Genomic DNA, 20,062 nt, shown 5'->3' with positions numbered 1-20,062 from the left:
TTCCTATTTTCTATATTTTATATTTATATCATCATAAGGAAGGAAAGCAGCTGGTACTTAAAAGAACCAGTATTTAAATCTTTTTCATCTATGTCCAGGATTAACAGCTGAGGAATGACATTTGTGTACGATTTTTGAAGACTTGCTAAATTAATCTTTTTGAAATAATATATGTTTTCTATTTTTCTGGTTGTTTTGTCAAGAATTTTAGCATAAATAAATGGCTATATAGCATAATGTGCTAATTCTGGTTAACTTTTTATGTAGTACATTTTTAATTGCCAGTGTTGTTTGCTGACAAATTTTTAAGGTAGAATTGGAATTCTCTCTCTTTGAGATATTACGAGTAATAAAAGTATCATTTATTGAGCTATTATAATTTTCGTTGAGTTTATGTATTGCTATTATCTTTATTTTGCTGGTGAAAAAGTTAAGCTCAGCAAAGGGAAGTTACTTGCCTGAGGTCACGCAATTTGCAGATGGCAAATTTAGAATTTGAACTAGACATTCTGTTTCTAAAACCATCTCTCTTACTCTTTATGCTGTATTGTTATATATTGTGCAAGATGATGGGAATACATAAGTAAAAGATGTCATTTATGCCATCCGGGACCTTCTTATTTAATTAAGAGATAGTCATAGAAGAGTTATAAGTGCTATGTTTCTTTCATATAGATTTTTGTTTTTCATATTCACAGCTGCGATTAAGGCTTCTTTGTTTTGGTCTTTCATTAATCCAATCCATATATGTACATTAAAAAGGCAAAATTAGGATTTCTCAAACATCCATTTCTTTTAAGAAGTGCTGTTCTAAACTAGATCTTGGATTCACTATTTTATCTCTAGCTTTGTAGTGCTTAGAGAGTTTAAATGAACTGCCTAATAAGTTTGCCCAAGTAGTAAGTAGTGGAAATAAGATAACTAGAAATCTAGTTACTTAACTAATAGGAAATAAATATCTATTAAATATAACCATTTTTATATTTATTTTTATAAACTTCGTGTTAAATGAACCCATTGAAATCTTTCTGTAAGATGATAGTTAAATGATTAAAAGGTAGAGTAAGGAGATGCTTTAAAGGTATTGTAATCATACTGCTTTTAAAAGTAACAGAAAATTAAATGTATATTTCTTGTTAATTTTTCTACACGTTGGTTTAATGAATTAAAAAGTATTGAACTATAAGAGCATGAGTCTGTTTGTTGACTTCTGATTATTTTCGCTTTAGGAGCTACTTAAAGTGCCACTGCTTGTAATATTTTACATTGTTCCATAATGCTATTATAAATGTTTATTATTTAGTGTTACAAAAATGGTCACTTTTATTTTTTTATTTTTTATTTTTATTATTATCAAACAGTATATTTGCATAGTAGAACATTCGAAAATAAAGAAAAAAGAAAATCACCCAGAGATTATTACTTGTTATCACCTCAGTGTTTTTCCTTCCAAATCCTTTTGATTTGTGCAGATACACACAAACAAGGATCCAACCCAGAACCTTGCATTTATTACATTTAGCTTTTATGTCTTTTAAGTCACTTTTATCTAACACTGTTCTTAAAAGCAGTCTCTCTTGATAACCTGTTTATAAACAAGAGCCTATAGATGGTTTTTCTTTCCCCTTGCCACTGACATAGAAAATGTTGAATGAATGTTTTTTTAGTATTAATCTCTCAGATGTAGTAAAAACTCAAGGAGAGGGAAATTTCAATCAAGAATTTGCTGTTGGTGAATTTACAAATGCTGAGAATTAGTCTGGTTTCTCTTTGTTTTTGACACTTGTTTGTGGCTGTTTAGGTACAAGTAGAATAAAAGCAATCTCTAGTAGAGGTCAGAAGGAAGTTGCATGCTCCAGCGCTTTACTATAGAAACAGAAGAAGCTTAGCTGAATTGACAGAGTGCTGTTAGAATGAGATATCCTTAAAAATGTTGGTGGGAAGAACTGATGAAGTAAACCAATTTTGTTGGGAACAAAAGATTGAGTTTGTTGTTCTTCTACTAGAGAAGGTACGGATCTTTAAATTACCTGGGCTTTTCGAGACATTAAAAAAAAGTAATTTGGTCTGGTTTTGAGAAACTGTTACATACATTATCTCAACTGCTTGCTGTGTCTGCCTTTCCCCTTTTGCTCCTCAAACATATACAGGAACAAGTCTGACCTACATGAGTACTGTTAAAAATCACCTCACTAGATTAAGTAGAGTTTCAAATGAAACAGGAAAACGAAAGATGTACTTTAATGTACACATTACATTAGAATAGAATAAATGCAAGTACATCATTGGTGAGAAATTTTTTAATAAAAAAATTTTAATAAAAAGTTCTGTAAATAGATAGTTCTTTCAACGTCTAGTTTTACATGCTTTAGTAGAAATCTATTATAGTAAATTCATTTATAATTTGTTTTTATTTGGATATGTGAATAATGCCTCTCTCTCTTCCCATTAATGGCCTATTTAAAATCTCTCAGTGAGTCATGGATTGGGTGGAGTTAGGTTCATGTTATACTGCGTTCACAAAATTTAGCAGTTTGCCCTAAAAGCTTTTTTATTTTCTAATTTAGCATTTAGACACCAACTCCTCCTCCCCCTCCCACTTGTGTATATGTGTAGGAATGTTGTAAGGATTGCTACCTCTCATTTAAAAAAGTTAGAAAAATATTTTGCTCTTATTTATAAATTACATGCTGTATTTTACCAATAAAGTTGAATTAGGAGAAATTACCCTTTCATCCATTTCCTCTAGAGCCTTGTTTACTTTGTCTTAACTCCTAAACTGTGAATCCTCTAGAAAGCATGTGGATTTGCAACCACAAAGATTTATGTTTTGAACCTTAGCTGGGCTTTAAGTACTGCTTGGCAGTTATGTGTTCCATTTCCTCATGTTTTCCTTTTCATGTATTATATACTCTTACCCCATCCTTAAGTCAGTACATTTGTCATTTTCAAAAGATTATCCAGTCTCCTGATTCAGAGAGGGAGAGGGATAGGGAAGGAGAAGGGAAGAGCAGAAGGGATATGAGGAGGGAGAGGGGGAGGAAGAGGGAGACAGTTTGTTTATATTTGCACCTAATCCCTTTTAACATAGCTAACAGATTGCTGTGTATGCTCTTGATCCTATCTTTTACAGGAATCTTCCACAGTTAGTATCCATTTTCCTTCATTAATCTATAACTTCTTCCACTTTACTAACTACTGATTTCTACTTAGCCATTAAAAACTTGTTTAAATCTCTTCTACACTAAAAATATCCTGTTAACAATTTTCTCTCAACTCTGAATCTCTTTCTAAGGTAAGAAGTGAGATTGAGTTGTGCCTAGAAAGAGAATCAGAGTTGAGAGAAAATTGATAATAGCATATTTTTTGGATAGAAGAGATTTAAACAAGTTTTTAACAGCTAAGTAGAAATTAGTAGTCAGTAAAGTAGAAGTAGTTATGGATTAGCGAAGGAAAATGGGGACTGTCAAAGAAAAACTTTTCCTCTTTGAAGCTACTCCATTTGGAGAAATTTGTCATCCTGTTCCAGTCTGGTCTGACTGCTTGGGACTTCCCTTTACCTCTCCCCTTTGTTGAGCCACTGTTGTCTTTTCTGATTTACTTTGTATTTTACTGATTGTGGCTGGGAGGTAGTTATTTTAGATTTTGCATGTCTGAAGATGTGTTTATTCTATCTTAACGCTCAATTGAGAGCTTGATTAATATAGAATTCTATCTGGGAAATTACTTTTTTTCCCCGATTTTGAAAGTATTAGTCTATTGTCTTCTAGTTGCAAGTATTGCTGTTGAGAAGTCCAGGGTTGTTCTGATTCTTGATCCTTTGTTTAATGAAATTTGTGGCTTATTAAATTTACCGTACTGAATACTCAGCAGGATCTTTCATTTTGGAAATTCATATCCTTGTATCGGGAAATTTTCCAGTGTAATTTTTTTATCCTCTACTCTATTTCTTTGTTTTTCTGTTTGAATTCCTGGAAGACCTTCTCAACTTTATTTGGAATTCTTTTACTAAAATTTATAATTTGCTATTGTAATTTCTAAGAGTTTCTTCAGTTCTCTAGAATGTTCCTTCTCTTATAGCATCCTATTCTTGTTTCATGGTTGCGATGGATGTGTTTATGTATTTTTTTGTTGTTCTTCCCTTCAATTTTCTATTTTATTTACTCCAAACTTCTTTTTTCTATTTATTTAGCTCTTTCATGTTATAGCCATTTTTTAAATGTTTAGTGATACTTGTTTGTCTATTTGCTTAAAAGTCATAAAAAAGCTTATTAGAAGCTCTGAATGTTTTGAGTCATGAGTCTTTTCTACCTCTTTCAATGTGTAATTTTCAAAGCTTAGCGTCTTGTGGGCCTTTTCTCTTGCCTGATTTTGTTTTCCAGAGAGGGATCTTCTTATCACCTGCCTTGGGAATGGGAGAGAGTTTGGGATATAAGCATGGTTTCAGTGTTTTTGGATCAGTGGAAAGACACAGTAGGCAGTGAGTCGGAAATAGTGGTGCCCTAACATTCACCATGCACATTTTGATTTAATCTCCTATAGTTAAAGTTTGGTGTCTCATTCCTGCCCTCATTTGTGACATGGCTCTCCTTCTGGTTTATCCCCTCCAGAGAATCTTCTAGGTGGTCAGCTGTCTTGACTGGATAGGCGAAAAGAGAGAGGTCTACTTTTTATACTACTATGCAGCCAGTCTGCTAGTTCTTGATCTAACCTGCACCTTGACTTTCTGGTGCTTTTCTGTTGGTGCTTCCAATTTCTAAGGTTCTGCTGAACAAATTAGCATGCTTCTTACTTGGCTTTGTCACTCTTCAGGTAGTTAAGTTATAGCTACCTTTGTACTAAGTCAGTTGCTTGTTGTGCATGCTCCAGAATTTTGTTAATGTTTTTTGAATGTTGTGAAGGTTAATTGTAGATGTCAACTTGGTTAGATGGAGGAATGCTGAGAACCTGGTAAAGTAGTCTTTTCAGGTGTGTCCATGAGGGTGTTTCCAGCAGAGATCAGTATGAGAGTCTGAGTGGCCTGGGTGTGAAAGACTCCCCTCAATGTGGGTGTGAACCATCCAATCTGCTGGGGGTCTGTAGAGAACAAAAGACAGAGGAAAGAGGTGAAGCTCTCTCTCCAGCTAGAGCTGGGATATACTCTTCTCTCCTGTCCGTGGACATCAGAGCTCGAGATTCTTCAGGTTTTGGGTTCCAGAAGTTACACCAAGGACACCATCAGCTTCCCTGGTTTTGAGGCCTTTGGAGTTGGACTGAGCCACACTACCAGCATCCAGGTTATAGATGGCCTATCGTGGGACTTTTCTTCATAGCCACGTGAGCTAATTACCCTAATAAATCCCACTCATATAATTAAAACATATCCTATTGATTCTGTCTTTCTGGAGAACCCTGACTAATACAAATGCTATTTATTTTCCTCTTTTTTTCTTTGTGGTTCATACCCTTTTAATTCCTTCTGTCTTTTTTATAATATTTCTGAAGGAGGTAAGATAAGTATGTATGTTCAATGTAGTATGTTTAACCTAATGGCTTTTCTTTATCTTAAAACTCTTTACTCTTGACTTCTAGGACTTTGTTTTTCTGGAATTCCTTGTAATTCTCTTATTGCTCTTCATCCTTCCCTGCTATATACTTTTCTTTTGGCTCTTTTTAAATATTGTTATTCCTTGTGCTTCTTTTCTTGTCCTTCTTTTCATCCTTCTTGATTGGTCTCATCAGCTTTTCTGATTATAATCAACTCTTTATACAATGATGACACCCAAATAACATGGACATCTTTTCATATATATCTCCCATGTATATCAGTTTCCTTACCCCTCCTTCAGTTTTTTATCCCTCCCATCCTTTGGATTTTGTTAGATGTATATTCAATTTTGAAATTTAAAATTCTCTGATGTTTTCAATTCATATGCTAACTTTTAAAATTTACATTTAATAGAGCATCCTTGCAATTATATTTTTGATTATTGAAGGTTAGAAATTCATTCCTCTTAGGACAGGTTAAGAAAATAAAAGCACCTAATGAACTGATGAACATACATCCTCTCTTATCTTAACCATACTTTCATGCAATCTTTTTCCTTTCCCACTGGCAACTTTACTTGTTCTCAAACATGCCAAACATGTTCTTGCCTACCAGCCTTTGTACTTCTTGCCTCTTCTGACTTGATCCTCCTTTCCTCCAAGTTTTAAATTAGTTGATATATTGCAGTCTCTTTGAATAAGTGTCAGCAGTTATTACTATTATTATCATTGTAATATTCATGTGGGTTCACTTTCTCATTTTACTTAGGTTTCTGTTTGTATTAGTTGGTTTGGGTTGCTTATAACAAAATACACGGAACTGGTTAATTTGTAAGAATATTGAACTTATTGCTTACATTTTCAGAGTCTAGGAAGTCCAAAGTCCAGGGAACAGAATTGGTGAAGGCCTTGGTGGTGGCAACAGTGACCCAGGGGCCTCACATGGCAGAAGATGGCTGAGCAGAGAGAGGGAGAGACCAACCTCCACATTCACTCTCCTTTTAAAACCCTCAGAAACATGCCTCTCACCATCATTATTAATCCATTCATTACTGCAGGGTCTTACAATCTAATCACCTCTTCAAGGCCCCACCTTTCAATTACCATAATAGGATTTCCCACACTCAACAGTTACAGTGGGAATAAAACTTCTAATATATGAACTTTGGGGACACTATTCTATCAGTCCACAGCACTATTCAAATTATTGTCTCCTAAAAGAAGCCATCCTTGATTTACTCTTATTTAAAATATCCCTTCCTCGTTGTTCTTCACATACTTACCACGTTTTATTATCATTCATTGCACATGTATATGACTCATGTATTTATGTATTTGTTTACTCTCATCCCCACCCTCCTTCCCAGATGTAAACTGCTTAAGAATAAGGGCTTCGTCTTATTCACTCTATCTGTAATTCCTTCAATTTGCCCTTTATGATGACTGGCCAGTATCAAAAAGACAGAGAATAACAAATGCTGGCGAGGACCAAGAAAGGGGAACCCTCCTATATTGTTGGTGGGACTATACATTAATACAGCCATTATGGAAAACAGTATGGAGGTTCCTTAAACAACTACAGATAGAACTGCGATATAATCCAGCAATCCTGCTGCTGGGTGTATACCCAATGGACTAGAAATCATCATGTTGAAGGGATATCTGCACTTCCATGTTTATCACAGCTCTATTTACAATAGTTAGGAGTTGGAACTAATGTAAATGTCCATTGATGGACAATTGGATAAGGAAAATGTGGTATATATACACAGTGGAATACTACTCTGCTATAAAAAGGAATGAAATTCTGCCATTTGCAGTAACATGGATGAATTTAGAGAAAATTATGTTAAGTGAAATAAGCCAGGTACAGAAAGAGAAATACTGCATGTCCTCATTCATAAGTGGAAGCTGAATAAATAAACAAACAAAAAAAGAAAGGTACAGTAATCAATAATTTGTTGAACTTTCAAAAGGAGAGAACAGAACTGAAGACACTAAAGGTGGGAAAGGGGGTGGTGGAGTAGGGGTTAGGGAGAAATTGGTAAAGGCCACGAAAAATGTTTACATTGTATAATAATGAAATAAAATAAATTACATTTTCTACACCATATTTTGTTCATTCATCTGTTGATTGACGCTTGGATTGCTTTCACCTCTTAGCTGTTGTAAATAATGCTACTATTAACATGGGTGTGCAGATTTCTGTTTGAGATTCTGCTTTCAGTTTTTATGGATATATACCCAGAAGTGGGATTGCTGTATCATATGGTAATTCTATGTTTAATTTTTTGAAGAACTGCTCTACTGTTTTCCATAGTGGCTGTGCCATTTTACATTCCCACTAGTAATGAGCAAGGGGTCCAGTTTCTTCACATCATACCCAACGCTGTTTTTTTTTTGTTTGTTTTTTTTGTTTTTTGGTGATAGCTATCCTAATGGGTGTGAAGCGGTATCTTATTGTGGTTTTGATTTGCATTTCCCTAATTACTAGTTATGTTGAGCATCTTTTCATGTGCTTATTGTCTATTTGTGTATCTTCTTTGGATAATTGTTCAAGTCCTTTGTTCATTTTTAAATTGAGTTGTTTAGTTTTTGTTGTGTTTTAGGAGTTCTTTGTATACTCTGTATATTAACGCTTCAGCAGATATGTGATTTGCAAATATTTTCTTCTGTTTTGTGGGTTGCCTTTTCATTTTGTTGATAGCGTCCTTTGATACACAGAAGTTTTTAGTTTTGATGTAAGTCCAGTTATCTATTTTTTTGTGTGTGTGCCTGTGCTTTTGGTATCACATCTGAGAAATCATTGTCAAATCCAATATCACGAAGATTTTCCTTTGTCTTTTGTTCAAAGGGTTTTATAGTCTTAGCTCTTAAGTTTGGGTTTGATTTATTTTGAATTGATTTTTGTATATGGTAGAAGGTAAGAGTATAAATTTATTCTTTTGCATGTGGATATCCAGTTTTCCTAGCAACATTTGTTGAAAAGATTGACCTTTCTCCACTGATTGGTCTTATTACTCTTGTCAAAAATCATTTGTCCAGGGCTGGCCCAGTGGCGCACTGGATAGGGATTTAATTTTGAGCTCTCTTTTCCATTCCATTGGTATATATATCCATCTTTATAATAGTACCAAACTGTTTGGACTACTGTAGATTTGTAATAAGTTTTGAATCAGAAGTGTATATTCTCCAATGTTCTTTTTTTTTCAAGATTGTTTTGGTGATTTGAGGTCCCTTAAGGTTCTATATGAATATTAGTGTGAGATTTTCTATTTCTGCAAAAAATGTCATTGGGATTATTTTTATAGGGATTGCTTTGAATCTGTAGATTGCTTTGGGTGGTATTGAAATCTTAATAGTAAGTCTTTCAAACCATTAGCACAAGATATCTTTCCATTTGTGTCTTCCTTAATTTCTTTTGGCAATGTTTTGTTGTTTTCAGCATACAAGTATTTCACTTCCTTGTTTAAATTTTTTTTCTGAAGTTTTTAATTCTTTTTATTGCTATTGTGAGTGGCATTGTTTTCTTAATTTTATTTTTGGGCTGTTTATTGTTAGTCTGTAGAAAGCAATAATTGTTTGGGGATATTATTTAATATATGACATCACTGAATTACTTCATCTTTATCTGTATTTTAGTAGCAGACAAGTGATTTGAAGTGAACTCAAATGGGAGCTAATATTCAGAATAAATGATAATTTCTGAACTGAATTTATTTTTTATTTTTTATTTTTTTTCTAAAGGATGACCGGTAAGGGGATCTCAACCCTTGACTTGGTGTTGTCAGCACCACGCTCAGCCAGTGAGCTAACCGGCCATCCCTATATGGGATCCGAACCCGGGGCCTTGGTGTTATCAGCACCGCACTCTCCCGAGTGAGCCATGGCCGGTGAACTGAATTTAAATGCTAAATTTTAATTAAATTTAAACAGTTTGATGAACAAAAATTAATCTAAGTGAACTAAATTTATAGACTTGGAAGGATACTAGCATATCAAAATAACCGTTGAAACAATTTAGTTTGAGCTCTTGATAACATTAAAAGATTGTGAAAATGATATTTCTGGAGTAAATTTAGAGCTTCTAACTCTTACTGTGCCTTACTAATGCTTCTCTAGAAGTTGCTAGATATGTAGTAGTATTGGATGTTTTTTACATTTTTGGGGTGGGATATACAGTTGAGTATATATTATAGATTATATATTTATGCTTCATTTTTTTTTTAATTCACAGGCCACAGAAACACTATTTAGAATGGGTGTAGCAAGAGGAACCATCACAACATTAAGAAATGGAGAAGTAAGATGAGAATTTTGATATAATTATTAGTTGTTAATTCATAGTTTGCAATTTTAAAAATATAAAATGTGGTGAATTCTATGATGCTTTGTTTAACAGATAGGGAGATACCTGTTGTATGTAATATTGAAAGTACCTGACATATGAATCTATTTCAGTTTACATCATACTGGAACCAGATCTTAGGTTGAAAGTAAATTGCTTAGTCTTTTGATATTTGATTACCAATTGGTTTTACTCTTAAATGAAAATGACATTTCATTGATAACTTCTACAAATACAGATTGTTCTCAATTTATGATGGTTTTTGGCTTGTGATTTTTTGACTTTATTATGGTGCGAAAGTGGTATGCATTCAGTAGGAACTGTACTTTGAATTTTGAATTTTAATCTTTTCTTGGACTAGTAATATGTGGCATGATACACTCTCGCAATGCTGGCCAAGTCATATAACACAAATATTTTATAATAAAGTATTGAATATCTCATGTAATTTATTGAATACTGTACTGAAAGTGTTCTGAGAACGTTTAAGGTAGGCTTGGCTAATCTGTGATGTTTGGTAGGCTAGGTGTATTAAATGCATTTTTGATTTATGATATTTTCAATTTTCGATAGGTTAATTAGGACATAATCCCATTGTAAAGCTATGAGAATTTGTGTGTGTGTGTGTGTGTGTATAATTTAATTTAATTAATATTATTTTTTTACATTATATGATGTTGTTGCAGAGCAGTTGGCAGGGAGAGGGAGAGGAGAAAGGGGATGGAAATGTGATGGAAGGAGGAGCGGTGGGATTGAGGCCTGTGGCACCCCCCACATTCCCACAGGGGAGACTGGCGGGCTTCCAGCAGTGGTTTGGTTACTGCCAGGCTGAGTGCAGATATTGGGGGGTGTGGCAAAAGCCCTTGTCTCCCACCACCCCAGCTCAGGAGAGCCCAGGGCACTTCCTGTGGTGGCTAGGTGGTTGTCGCTGGGCTGGTTGAGGGTGGGGGTGTGTGGCCAAGGCCCTCTGCCCCCAGCCGCCCTGGCTAGGTCTCCCTGGGGCACATCCTGCGGCAGTTCAGTGGTCATCACTGGGCTAGTTGCGGGTGTCGGGGGGACATGGCTGAGGCCTTGGCCACCACCCTCTGGACTGGTTGTAGGTGTTGGTGGGCATGGCTGAGGCCCCCGGAATATATTCTTGACCACTCTCCTCTGAGTGGTTCTATACTGATGGGGGGCCAGATCAGCTGTCCTTGCTGTTTCCCAGTGTTACCCCTGTGGGCCCATCTCCCCCACTGCTCGTTCTCCAAACACTTCCCATGCGAAAGGCCATGCTCTGGTCCTTTGAGATGACTTACCAGCCTCTGAGTGGCTCTTTTTTTTCAGTTGTTGTTTCTCCTTGCTCCTATGTGGGTCTATGGGAATGCTATTAGTGGTCTTGCTGTCCGGGCAGCCACAAGGCCCTCTTTTCCCCTGCAGCCTCCATGCAACTTCATCCAAAAAGCACAACTGTGGCTTTTACCAGCTCCTGCTCCATGCACTCAGCAGCTCCACCTTGGAAGCAGCTGGGACTCAAAACGGTTGGAGTGGTTTTTTCTTTCTCTCATTGTGGCTTCTCCTGCCTTCATGCACTCCGTAGGTCTCTCCTCGTCTTTTCTTGAGCTCTAGCGACCCCAGCTTGACTGTCATTGCTTTTTTGTAGTTGTAAATTGGTTGATTTGTTGGAGAGAGTGACACTGGGGACTGTCTATTCTGCCATCTGAATATCTGAGTTAAGTGGCATTGTATTACTTATGATTATAAATTTGATCGGTTAATATATTTGCTCATAAAGCAAAAATGTACCCTCATTTGAAAAATATGTATTCTTAAATATTTAATTGTATGTTGGCAAGTCACTTTGGTGTAATTTGTAATATATATTTTGTTTATGAAGTAAGACTTCATTGATATCTTTGTATTCTTACCAAACTGCAGTATGTGGTTCCATTTGAGGAAGGAAAGCTTTACCATTAATAAGGTCAGACATATTTATCTTATCTGCCTAGAATGTCTCAAAATTAATTTTAGATTTAGTAATTACTATATATTTTCTCATGGGGGCACAATGACAATGAACTTTTCAACTTTATCTTATGTTATAGGAAGGTCGGGGAAATGTATGCAACAGTTTTATAAGTAACATCTGAGTATGTCAACATATGTAGGATGTATACTTATTTTATTGAATGGGGAGGAAATAAAGTAGCTGGCTTTTGATTAATTTCTTCCCCAATTATTGGGTGTTGTTGCTCTATGTAACCAACCTGGTTTATAGTTATTAACACTGGACAAAGTACTTAAGCACTTTCTGGCCTTCAGTTTTTAAAATGAGGTTACCAGTGTAAAATGCAGTTTTTTTTTTTAAATTTTAAGAATTTTGAAAATGGAAAATGCTGTCTAATCAATGGCACCTCATAGTCACCATCTCCTATTTTTCACATTTTAGCACTTCTTAAATTGGCAGATTTCTTATAAATCTATGGTATTTTAGGGTTGATATAATATTTTATAGTTTAAAAAGTAGAAAGTGAAAATGAGCTAGGATAGGCTACTGATTAGTTTAACTTAATGATTTAGCTTTGGAAAGTAGAGAATTAAGAGAAAACAAAATAAAGATGTCATCGAATATATACACACACACACAGACACACAAGTGGCAGAAGTTTTCAGGGATGATGGGCTAAGTGCTACAGAAATAGATGATATGATATGATTCCTGCCTTTAGAGGAGCTTATTCTCTGGTGGGGGAAAGAATTGTGTCAATACCTGGGCAAAAATCTGCGAAAGAGTAGGAATATTTAGTTTAGGTTGAGTCTAGAACTCACTATTGTCCAGATTCCACTTGGAACATACTTAATTTAAATTCTGTTGTAGTATCAAGGCAATAGTAGAGAATTTGTTTGAGAGTGGAGATAAACTAAAAGGTTGGCAATTCAATGGATTACTTAAAACAGAAGCAGAAATCACCATATTTATCATATTGGGAAACTTATATTATGCTAAGGGAGGAGGGTGGCAAGGAGTTTGTCTTAGGTCACTTAAAAATTTTTGCAAGCCTAGTATTGCAAAAATATTTGTTGACCTGGGATTGATAATTAACCTCATGACAATGATATCAGATAGGAAGAATAAAGTTTGTTACATCCAAATTACAAAAACAGCAATCTTGGAGTAAAGTTTTTATTTGGATGCATGATGGTAGTGAACTTTGCATGTGTATCCTTCTCTCTGTTCTGGCTTTAAAGCTGCATTTTGTGAACTTATTGGACATTTCTGCTTGGATGTTTTAAGAAATTTTGAGACTAAAAAGTATTTCCCCCCCTCCGAAAGTTTTTAACCCTTATCAGAACTCTGCAGGGGAGAAATTATAATGGCCATTTTGTAGATAAACTGAGGCTCAGAGAAGTTAAATATTTTGCCAGTGGTCAAAAGGCTGGTATTTTAACCCTGGTTTTCAAAGCCCACTTATTCCTCTATATAGTATAATCTCCCTCAGTGTAATTCACTTACTTTGTGTATTCTTTTTTTTTTTTTTTTTTGGGGATGGGCTGCACCGCGCTCAGCCAGTGAGCGCTGTGTGCACACCGGTCATCCCTATATAGCATCCGAACCCATGGCGGGAGCGCTACTGCGCTCCCAGCGTCGCACTCTCCCGAGTGCGCCACAGGCTCGCCCTTACTTTGTGTATTCTAATCATTATTAATCCTATTTAATTATCATTAGTTTGAGTATTGGAAAAAAATTGTAGCGAAAACCTCTGAGATTATGTAATCAGCAATGTTTTTTCTTGTGTTGTAATTATTACTGTTATCTTTTCGTGTTTGTAGAATAACATACAGCTTAAAATGAATAGAAAAAAATACCATACTGATGCCTCACATATCTGTTACCTCACTGGCTGTTTAATCATGGTGATGTTCTTTGTAAAGTCCTATATACAGAGTATCTGGATCTTTGTATCTTGATTGAATTATATGAGCTAAGAAAGCAGATCATTTTTCTGGGTAGAATATTTTTTATGTGTCTCTATTTGAGGGGCTAACTTTTAAATAATTACTGTCAGTAAATAGTTACTGAATGTGCTCAAAAGTGATACTTTTGTATTTCTTCGGAAAAGGCATAATCCTGTCTTCTGCCTTCCAGGTGTTTCTGTTTAGGATGAAAGTAGTACTTTGTTAGAAAATAGTTACTCACTTAAATTTATGTATTTTAAAAATTATCTACTGTTCGTTTTACATAACTTGATATCAGAGTAAAGCAGAAATTGGTGTTTTTTTATTTGGTTATTCTTAGTCCAAAATTTTGAAAGAGAACAAAGTTCAGCAATTCTTTATCATAGGAAGGTAGGATTTCAAACCCTAGGTCTTGATTAAATCCTTTACCTTGTATTTATCAGCTGACACTACTTATCCAGTTCTTATATTAATGATAGGGAGTCACTGAAAGAATGTATTGAACAAGCTAAGTTACTTTCCATAGCCAGTATGTTGATTCATCTATTGTGGCTGTATTAATTTTTTTCAGTTTTTAAAATTTTTAAAATATCAGGCATATCTATTTTAATTTACTCAAAACTTTTAAGTTTTCATATGTGCATATTAGCATTACATTTGTCATTTTGGAGAGAATCACAAATGGAGGGAAAAGTAATCCCTACCTGTTTATTCAAAAAATGTTGAGCACTTGTATATTTCTAGCATTGTTTTAAGTGACTGTGATCATCAGTGGACAAAACTGACCAATATACTTGCTGTTGGGGACCTTACGTTCTAGCCTGTTAACAACTTGTGTTCTAATTACGGAAGAAAATAAAAACATGCAAAGCAATTAGGAAGTAATTATAGTTACAAAGCTTCAAAAAAAGGTATGAGCAAGTGTATGGTTTAAAAGTACAAGTAATTTAAATAATGAAGGAGGAAACAAGTAATTAGAGTAGGGTTAAGTTACTTCAGAATATTTTTTAAGGGAGATAAATCTTAAACTGAGCCCCAAAGAAATTGATGAGCATTATTGAAGAAGAGGTCAAAAAGCATTGCCAGCTAGGAGAAACAATATGAATAAGGGGCAGATTTGAGAATTAAGAAGAGGTTCTGGGAACAGGTAACCTGTAGAATCAAAAAGAAAAGTGGAGGGAGGGTATGTTGAAGGGAACTAGCATTTGTTTAGTGTCTATTATATGTTCTAGGCACATTATAATTACTCAGCTCATTTATGAGTCAAAACAACTTTCCATTTTAGGTATTCTTATCACCATTTTTTCCAAAGGAGATATTTGAGGTTCAAGAAAGAGTAGTGTTTCTTTATCCCATTTCCTTGAGAATTTGCTGTATGAATGCTTATTGTATTGATTAAGCTTGTAGTAGAATCAAGAATTACTACTCTACGTCCCTCCTAACTGTATTAGTGAGCCTTGTCTGCTGGAAAGAATAGTTGTCTGCATGTCAGTATATGTGGATTCTCTTTACTAGCCATGACCTTGGCAATTTGCTTATTTTCTCACAACTTCAGATTCATATTTTAGAAAATGAGTGGATTAGATGATTTTTAAGGTCCTATATAGCATTAATATTTTCTACATTCAGGCAGCTTTGTATACCCTTTCTGCTTAGGCCTTTAAATTTGTGGTAATCAACCTTAACACTGTGCATGAGAATTGCCCATGGAGTTCTGTAAAACTATGCGTACTTGGGTTCCATCCCCAAAGACTGTCCATGAGATCTAGCTTGGGGCTCTGGTGTCTATATTTTTAAAAATGTCCACTGATTTTAATGCTTTGCTACTGTTTTAAACCACTGTTTAAGAGAAGTATTTTTCATTCATTTTTCTTTGAACTCAAGGAAGGTACGGGTTTTTTTTTTTTTTTTTTTTGTCCTTTTTGAGACCGGCCGCACCGCGCTCAGCCAGTGAGCACTGTGAGCGCACCGGTCATCCCTGTATAGGATCCGAACCCGTGGCGGGAGCGCGCGTGCTCCCAGCGCCACACCCTCCCGAGTGCGCCACAGGTTCGGCCTGGAAGTACAGTTTGAGGCTGGCCAGTTAACAGTTGGTTAGAGCACAGCCTTATAACACCAAGTTCACGGGTTCAGATCCCTGTACCGTCCAGCCACCAAAAGAAAAAAAAAAGGAAAGTACAGTTTGAATAAGACAAAACAGGTAAAGAAATAGCGAAGAAATTGAAAGTGTATTTAAAGATTTTTGTGTATAAAGTAGAACAGAGTAGCATGGTTTGTTGTTTTGGCAAGACGGATACAAGATTTGACCTAGTAGCTACTTTCATTTTATGTTACTAGGTGTATCAGGTATTCTGCATGATTTATTAAAATGAAAACTCTTTTTTTACCTTCTAGGAACATACTTTAAATAAGTAATATAAAATATTAGTTTTAGAGTGATTGCTGCAGTGAGGGTAGGAAATCTTTGTTATGAGTTTCTGTTTCTTGAGGTTTACCACCTGCCTGGCACATAAGGATCTCAGTATATGTCTGATGAACAAGTAATAGATTTACTTAGAAAGAACTTATGTAGCAAATACTGCTTTGATTTAATCAACTTTCAGTTTAAGATAAATATAAATGTAACTATAAATATCGTTAATGATTTATATGTACAAATATAAATATAAAATGTGCTATGATGTTTGTAATACAGTGATAATTATTTCATGAATTAAAGAATATTTGAAGAGATATTTTATATTTGATATTTCTTCACAAAGTTTCTTGATTATTTGCATATTAAGATACATTTCTAACATCGTCAAAATTATGTTAAAATTATATTTAATTTTAATATTATACTCACAGAAACTAAGTATTTTCTTTTTTTTTTTTTCCTTTTTGTCTTTTTTCGTGACCGGCAACGGATCGCAACCCTCAGTGTCGCGCCTGTACTGGACCGGGACCGGCTACGGGATCGCAACCCTCGGTGTTGCTCCCGCACCTCGCTCAGCCAGCGAGCGGCCGGGCTGTATGTGGGATCCGAACCCTCAGCGGGAGCGCCGCCGCGCTTCCCAAGCGGCGCACTGTAGCAGTGCACCACCGGGCCGTCCCAGTATTTTCTTTCTCATTGTTGTTGAATGTGAATTCTTTATATAAGGAAACCTAAAGGTAAACTCTCATATATTTATGTTTTAAATTGCATCTATTTCTTCTTAAACATTTTTGTTATGTATATTTTTTACTGTTTCTCTTCTAGTATTGCTTCAGGAAAAATATCAGACTTTAATAAGCAAAGTGTCTGTCTTTCAAATAGTGAAGTCTCTGAGGCCTGGTACCTAGTAGAATCCCAGTAACTAGTGGCTTGTAAAATCTAATCAAATAAGCAAATATTTATTGACAGCATCTGTATGGCAAATGTGACACTTGGCACTGGAGTCATATCTAGTGTCCCTTCCCCCTTCCCTTTCTTCCCCTGAATAATTATTGAGTGCTAATCTCAATACTAGGTGCTGGGTTTTAACTGTATAAAAATAAAGCAATATGATTTCTGCTTTCAGAAAGCTTTATAGTCTAATAGTCCATAACTTGGTACTTAAGACCTTGTCACTCAGTGTCTTCTGTTAATAGAGATAATAACATCACCTCATGTATTGCTTTGTGAAAAATAAATTAGATAATGCTGGCACAATGTCTGGCACAAAGTCAGTCTATTAGAATTTAGGCTATCCTAAATCCTATTTTCGATTTAATTAAATATGTTGAAGCATTTTCTATATTGGGGTGAGTTTACGGAGATCTTGCGGTTATTTATGACAGTGTTTGAAGCGAGAGTTGATAATGAAAGACAAAATTTAGATAATTTGATCCATAGCTATATTAATAGCAGTGTTACTGGTACTTTTGAATGACCATTTCCTTCCTGTGGGAGTCATGATATTTAGGTTGGCATATATTGCCAGTGTCCTTTGCTGTCTAGTGTCAATATCTCAGTAATATACAGAATATATGTTTAGTTACAAACTTGCTGTGTACTACTCAACCAAATTCTGCTTATCAGGTTTTTGTTCATATACATAGAATAAACATAGCAGGGGAAGTCCAATAATAGAAAAAACTGACATGTATAAACACAAGAATCTTATTAACAAAACAGGGTAAAGTTATTACATGGTGAAAACTTAGTTCTTTTGATAATTGCAAGTCTTAGGCAAAAGTCCCACTGAGATTGATGAGAGACTGACCTCCCAGAATTGAAGATTAAGGCTCAGTTGATCCTGTCAAAGAAAATTGGATTATCACTTCTGCAATAAGACCTCTGATTTATGTATTATATTTTAACAGGAAGAAAATACTAAGATACCTTACACATGTTGATTGCTATTGAAATATGCTCTTTGTTAACTTGATTAGCTTTCTCCCGTATCCTCATATCATCTGAAAAAAAATTCTGACCACTTTAGAATATTCCTGAATAACTTTTTCAAGTCTATTCTTTTTTCTTCTGGGGGTGATTTCCAAATAATTTTGATAAGCTATACAATACTGTATTATAATTTAGCCTGGAAAAGTTATAATTTTTTTCCTTTCAAGCAGCAGCTCAAATATAGCTTTTAGAAAAAAAAAAAAAAGAAACATGGGGAAAATGGATAGCATCTAGAGAAGGAGAGAAGAAATAAGTGTGGAAAAAGATCCTGAGAGAAAGGAAAGAGAAATGCTAAGGCCTAGGGAGTATTTATAACAAACAAGGTATGGTATGTACAGGGACGTCCCAAAGCTACCTCTAATGTGGTGGGCAAAAAAGATTTTTGATCACAGAACAAAAAGTTGCAGGTAACTGAAATCACTGGTTACCACTTCAGAGTGACGAAACATTAAAAGAGACTTCAAGGAGGTAATGGGATTGCTGTCTTGCTCATGTGAAAAAAAAAAGTATTTAATACCCATCAATCTGGATGTTATAGATAATGAACTGCCTGAGTTGTGAGACTGTTCTAAGTAACATTTTGATATTTTTTCCAGTTCTCCAATTCCATGAATCAAAATAACATATATTTTGGCAGGTGTTTAGAAAATTTACAGTTCATGCCAGAATCACATCAGAAAGCAGTGAGTTTCAGAAATTATATTTAATTCTTGCTGGAATATTTTATTTGTGTCACTAAGTCTGTTTTAAATAGATTATCATGTTATGTGTTGTGGTATTATTTTATACTCCTGATGAATAAACAAACAGAGTTTATTTTGAAAATTTAGGTGGAGGCAAAGAAGGCCAAGGGCCAAACTGAAATTTTAAAAATATCATATCACAATGTTTAAGTTTGGTGGCCTTGTCTGTACCAATTCTGTGTGGGCCTTTTTATACTGAGATAATTATCTTTTGAAATGAGCTTATTTTCTTCATAATAGTAACTCTGCTTTTGATTTTGGTACAAAAATAAATGTGCCATAATTTTGTCCTTAAACAAAACAAATAATATCTGGATAATATCTGCCTAACTATGGAACGTTTAGGTTTTATTTTTCAAATTGGAAGGGTTCTTAAGATAACATCAATTTGTTTTGATCCTAATAGGAAGAGCTTTAGGCCAGAAAAGCAATTATTTCCACATGGGTAAGGCCAGTCCCAGCTACCTCTGCTATACCAACCACCCACTAAACTTAAACATGCCTACCTTGGTTATATAGCTAAATGTGGTTGGATGCATTAGAAAATATAGGTTGTATTTTAAAAATAAAGTCTTTGGATATACAGAAAAAGTTTCTGTGTACAAAGGAATTTTGCGTATAATGCTAGGGTGAGTTCAGCAGCAAGTAATTTAAACTTTTTCAATTATCAAAGAAATTTAACTTTGTGCTTGTGTGTATGTCCAAATATAATTTTTACCCTTTTGTTTATACATCACTTTTTCTTTCTTTATTGATTCTTGGCTGTGCTCTCAATAGGTGAGTTTGCTATATAGTGGCAAGTATTGTTTGAGGTGGTTTGTTAGGGATGTGGCGGCAAGAAAAGAGAAGATTTATATTTAATGATAAAGAGATGCCATTAATTTCAAATAGGAGATTGTATAAATTTCCACACACCCTATCATTAAAGAGGATTGAAGTCCATGGGAAAGATTGTTTAGGTAGCTTAAAGAGTGAAGTGATTTGAGAAAAGTCTGGTTTAGTGACTTTTGCTGTAGTGGTTTTAGCCTAATATTTGGAACTGAAGTCAGATTATAGCAGAGTAGAGCATGAATGAATGAGAGGTGAGAATAGATACATTTC

General features: G+C 34.9%; 1 protein-coding gene across 2 annotated transcripts in view; it reads left to right on the top strand.

Annotated features, from left to right (window-relative positions):
• Nucleotides 1–20,062, top strand: part of TMEM135 (transmembrane protein 135) — a 262,415-nt gene that overhangs the window by 90,596 nt on the left and 151,757 nt on the right. For both annotated transcript variants that reach the window (XM_008572521.1, XM_008572520.1), the window contains one exon: nt 9,764–9,829. In XM_008572521.1, the coding sequence (XP_008570743.1) occupies nt 9,764–9,829 (66 nt within the window). The remainder of the gene's footprint in view (nt 1–9,763; nt 9,830–20,062) is intronic.

This window comes from Galeopterus variegatus, unplaced genomic scaffold (assembly GCF_000696425.1).
Source record: "Galeopterus variegatus unplaced genomic scaffold, G_variegatus-3.0.2 Scaffold798, whole genome shotgun sequence".
NCBI lineage: Eukaryota > Metazoa > Chordata > Mammalia > Dermoptera > Cynocephalidae > Galeopterus > Galeopterus variegatus.
The sequence above is the reverse complement of the archived record's forward strand: the minus strand, read 5'-3'. Positions and strand labels throughout refer to the sequence as shown.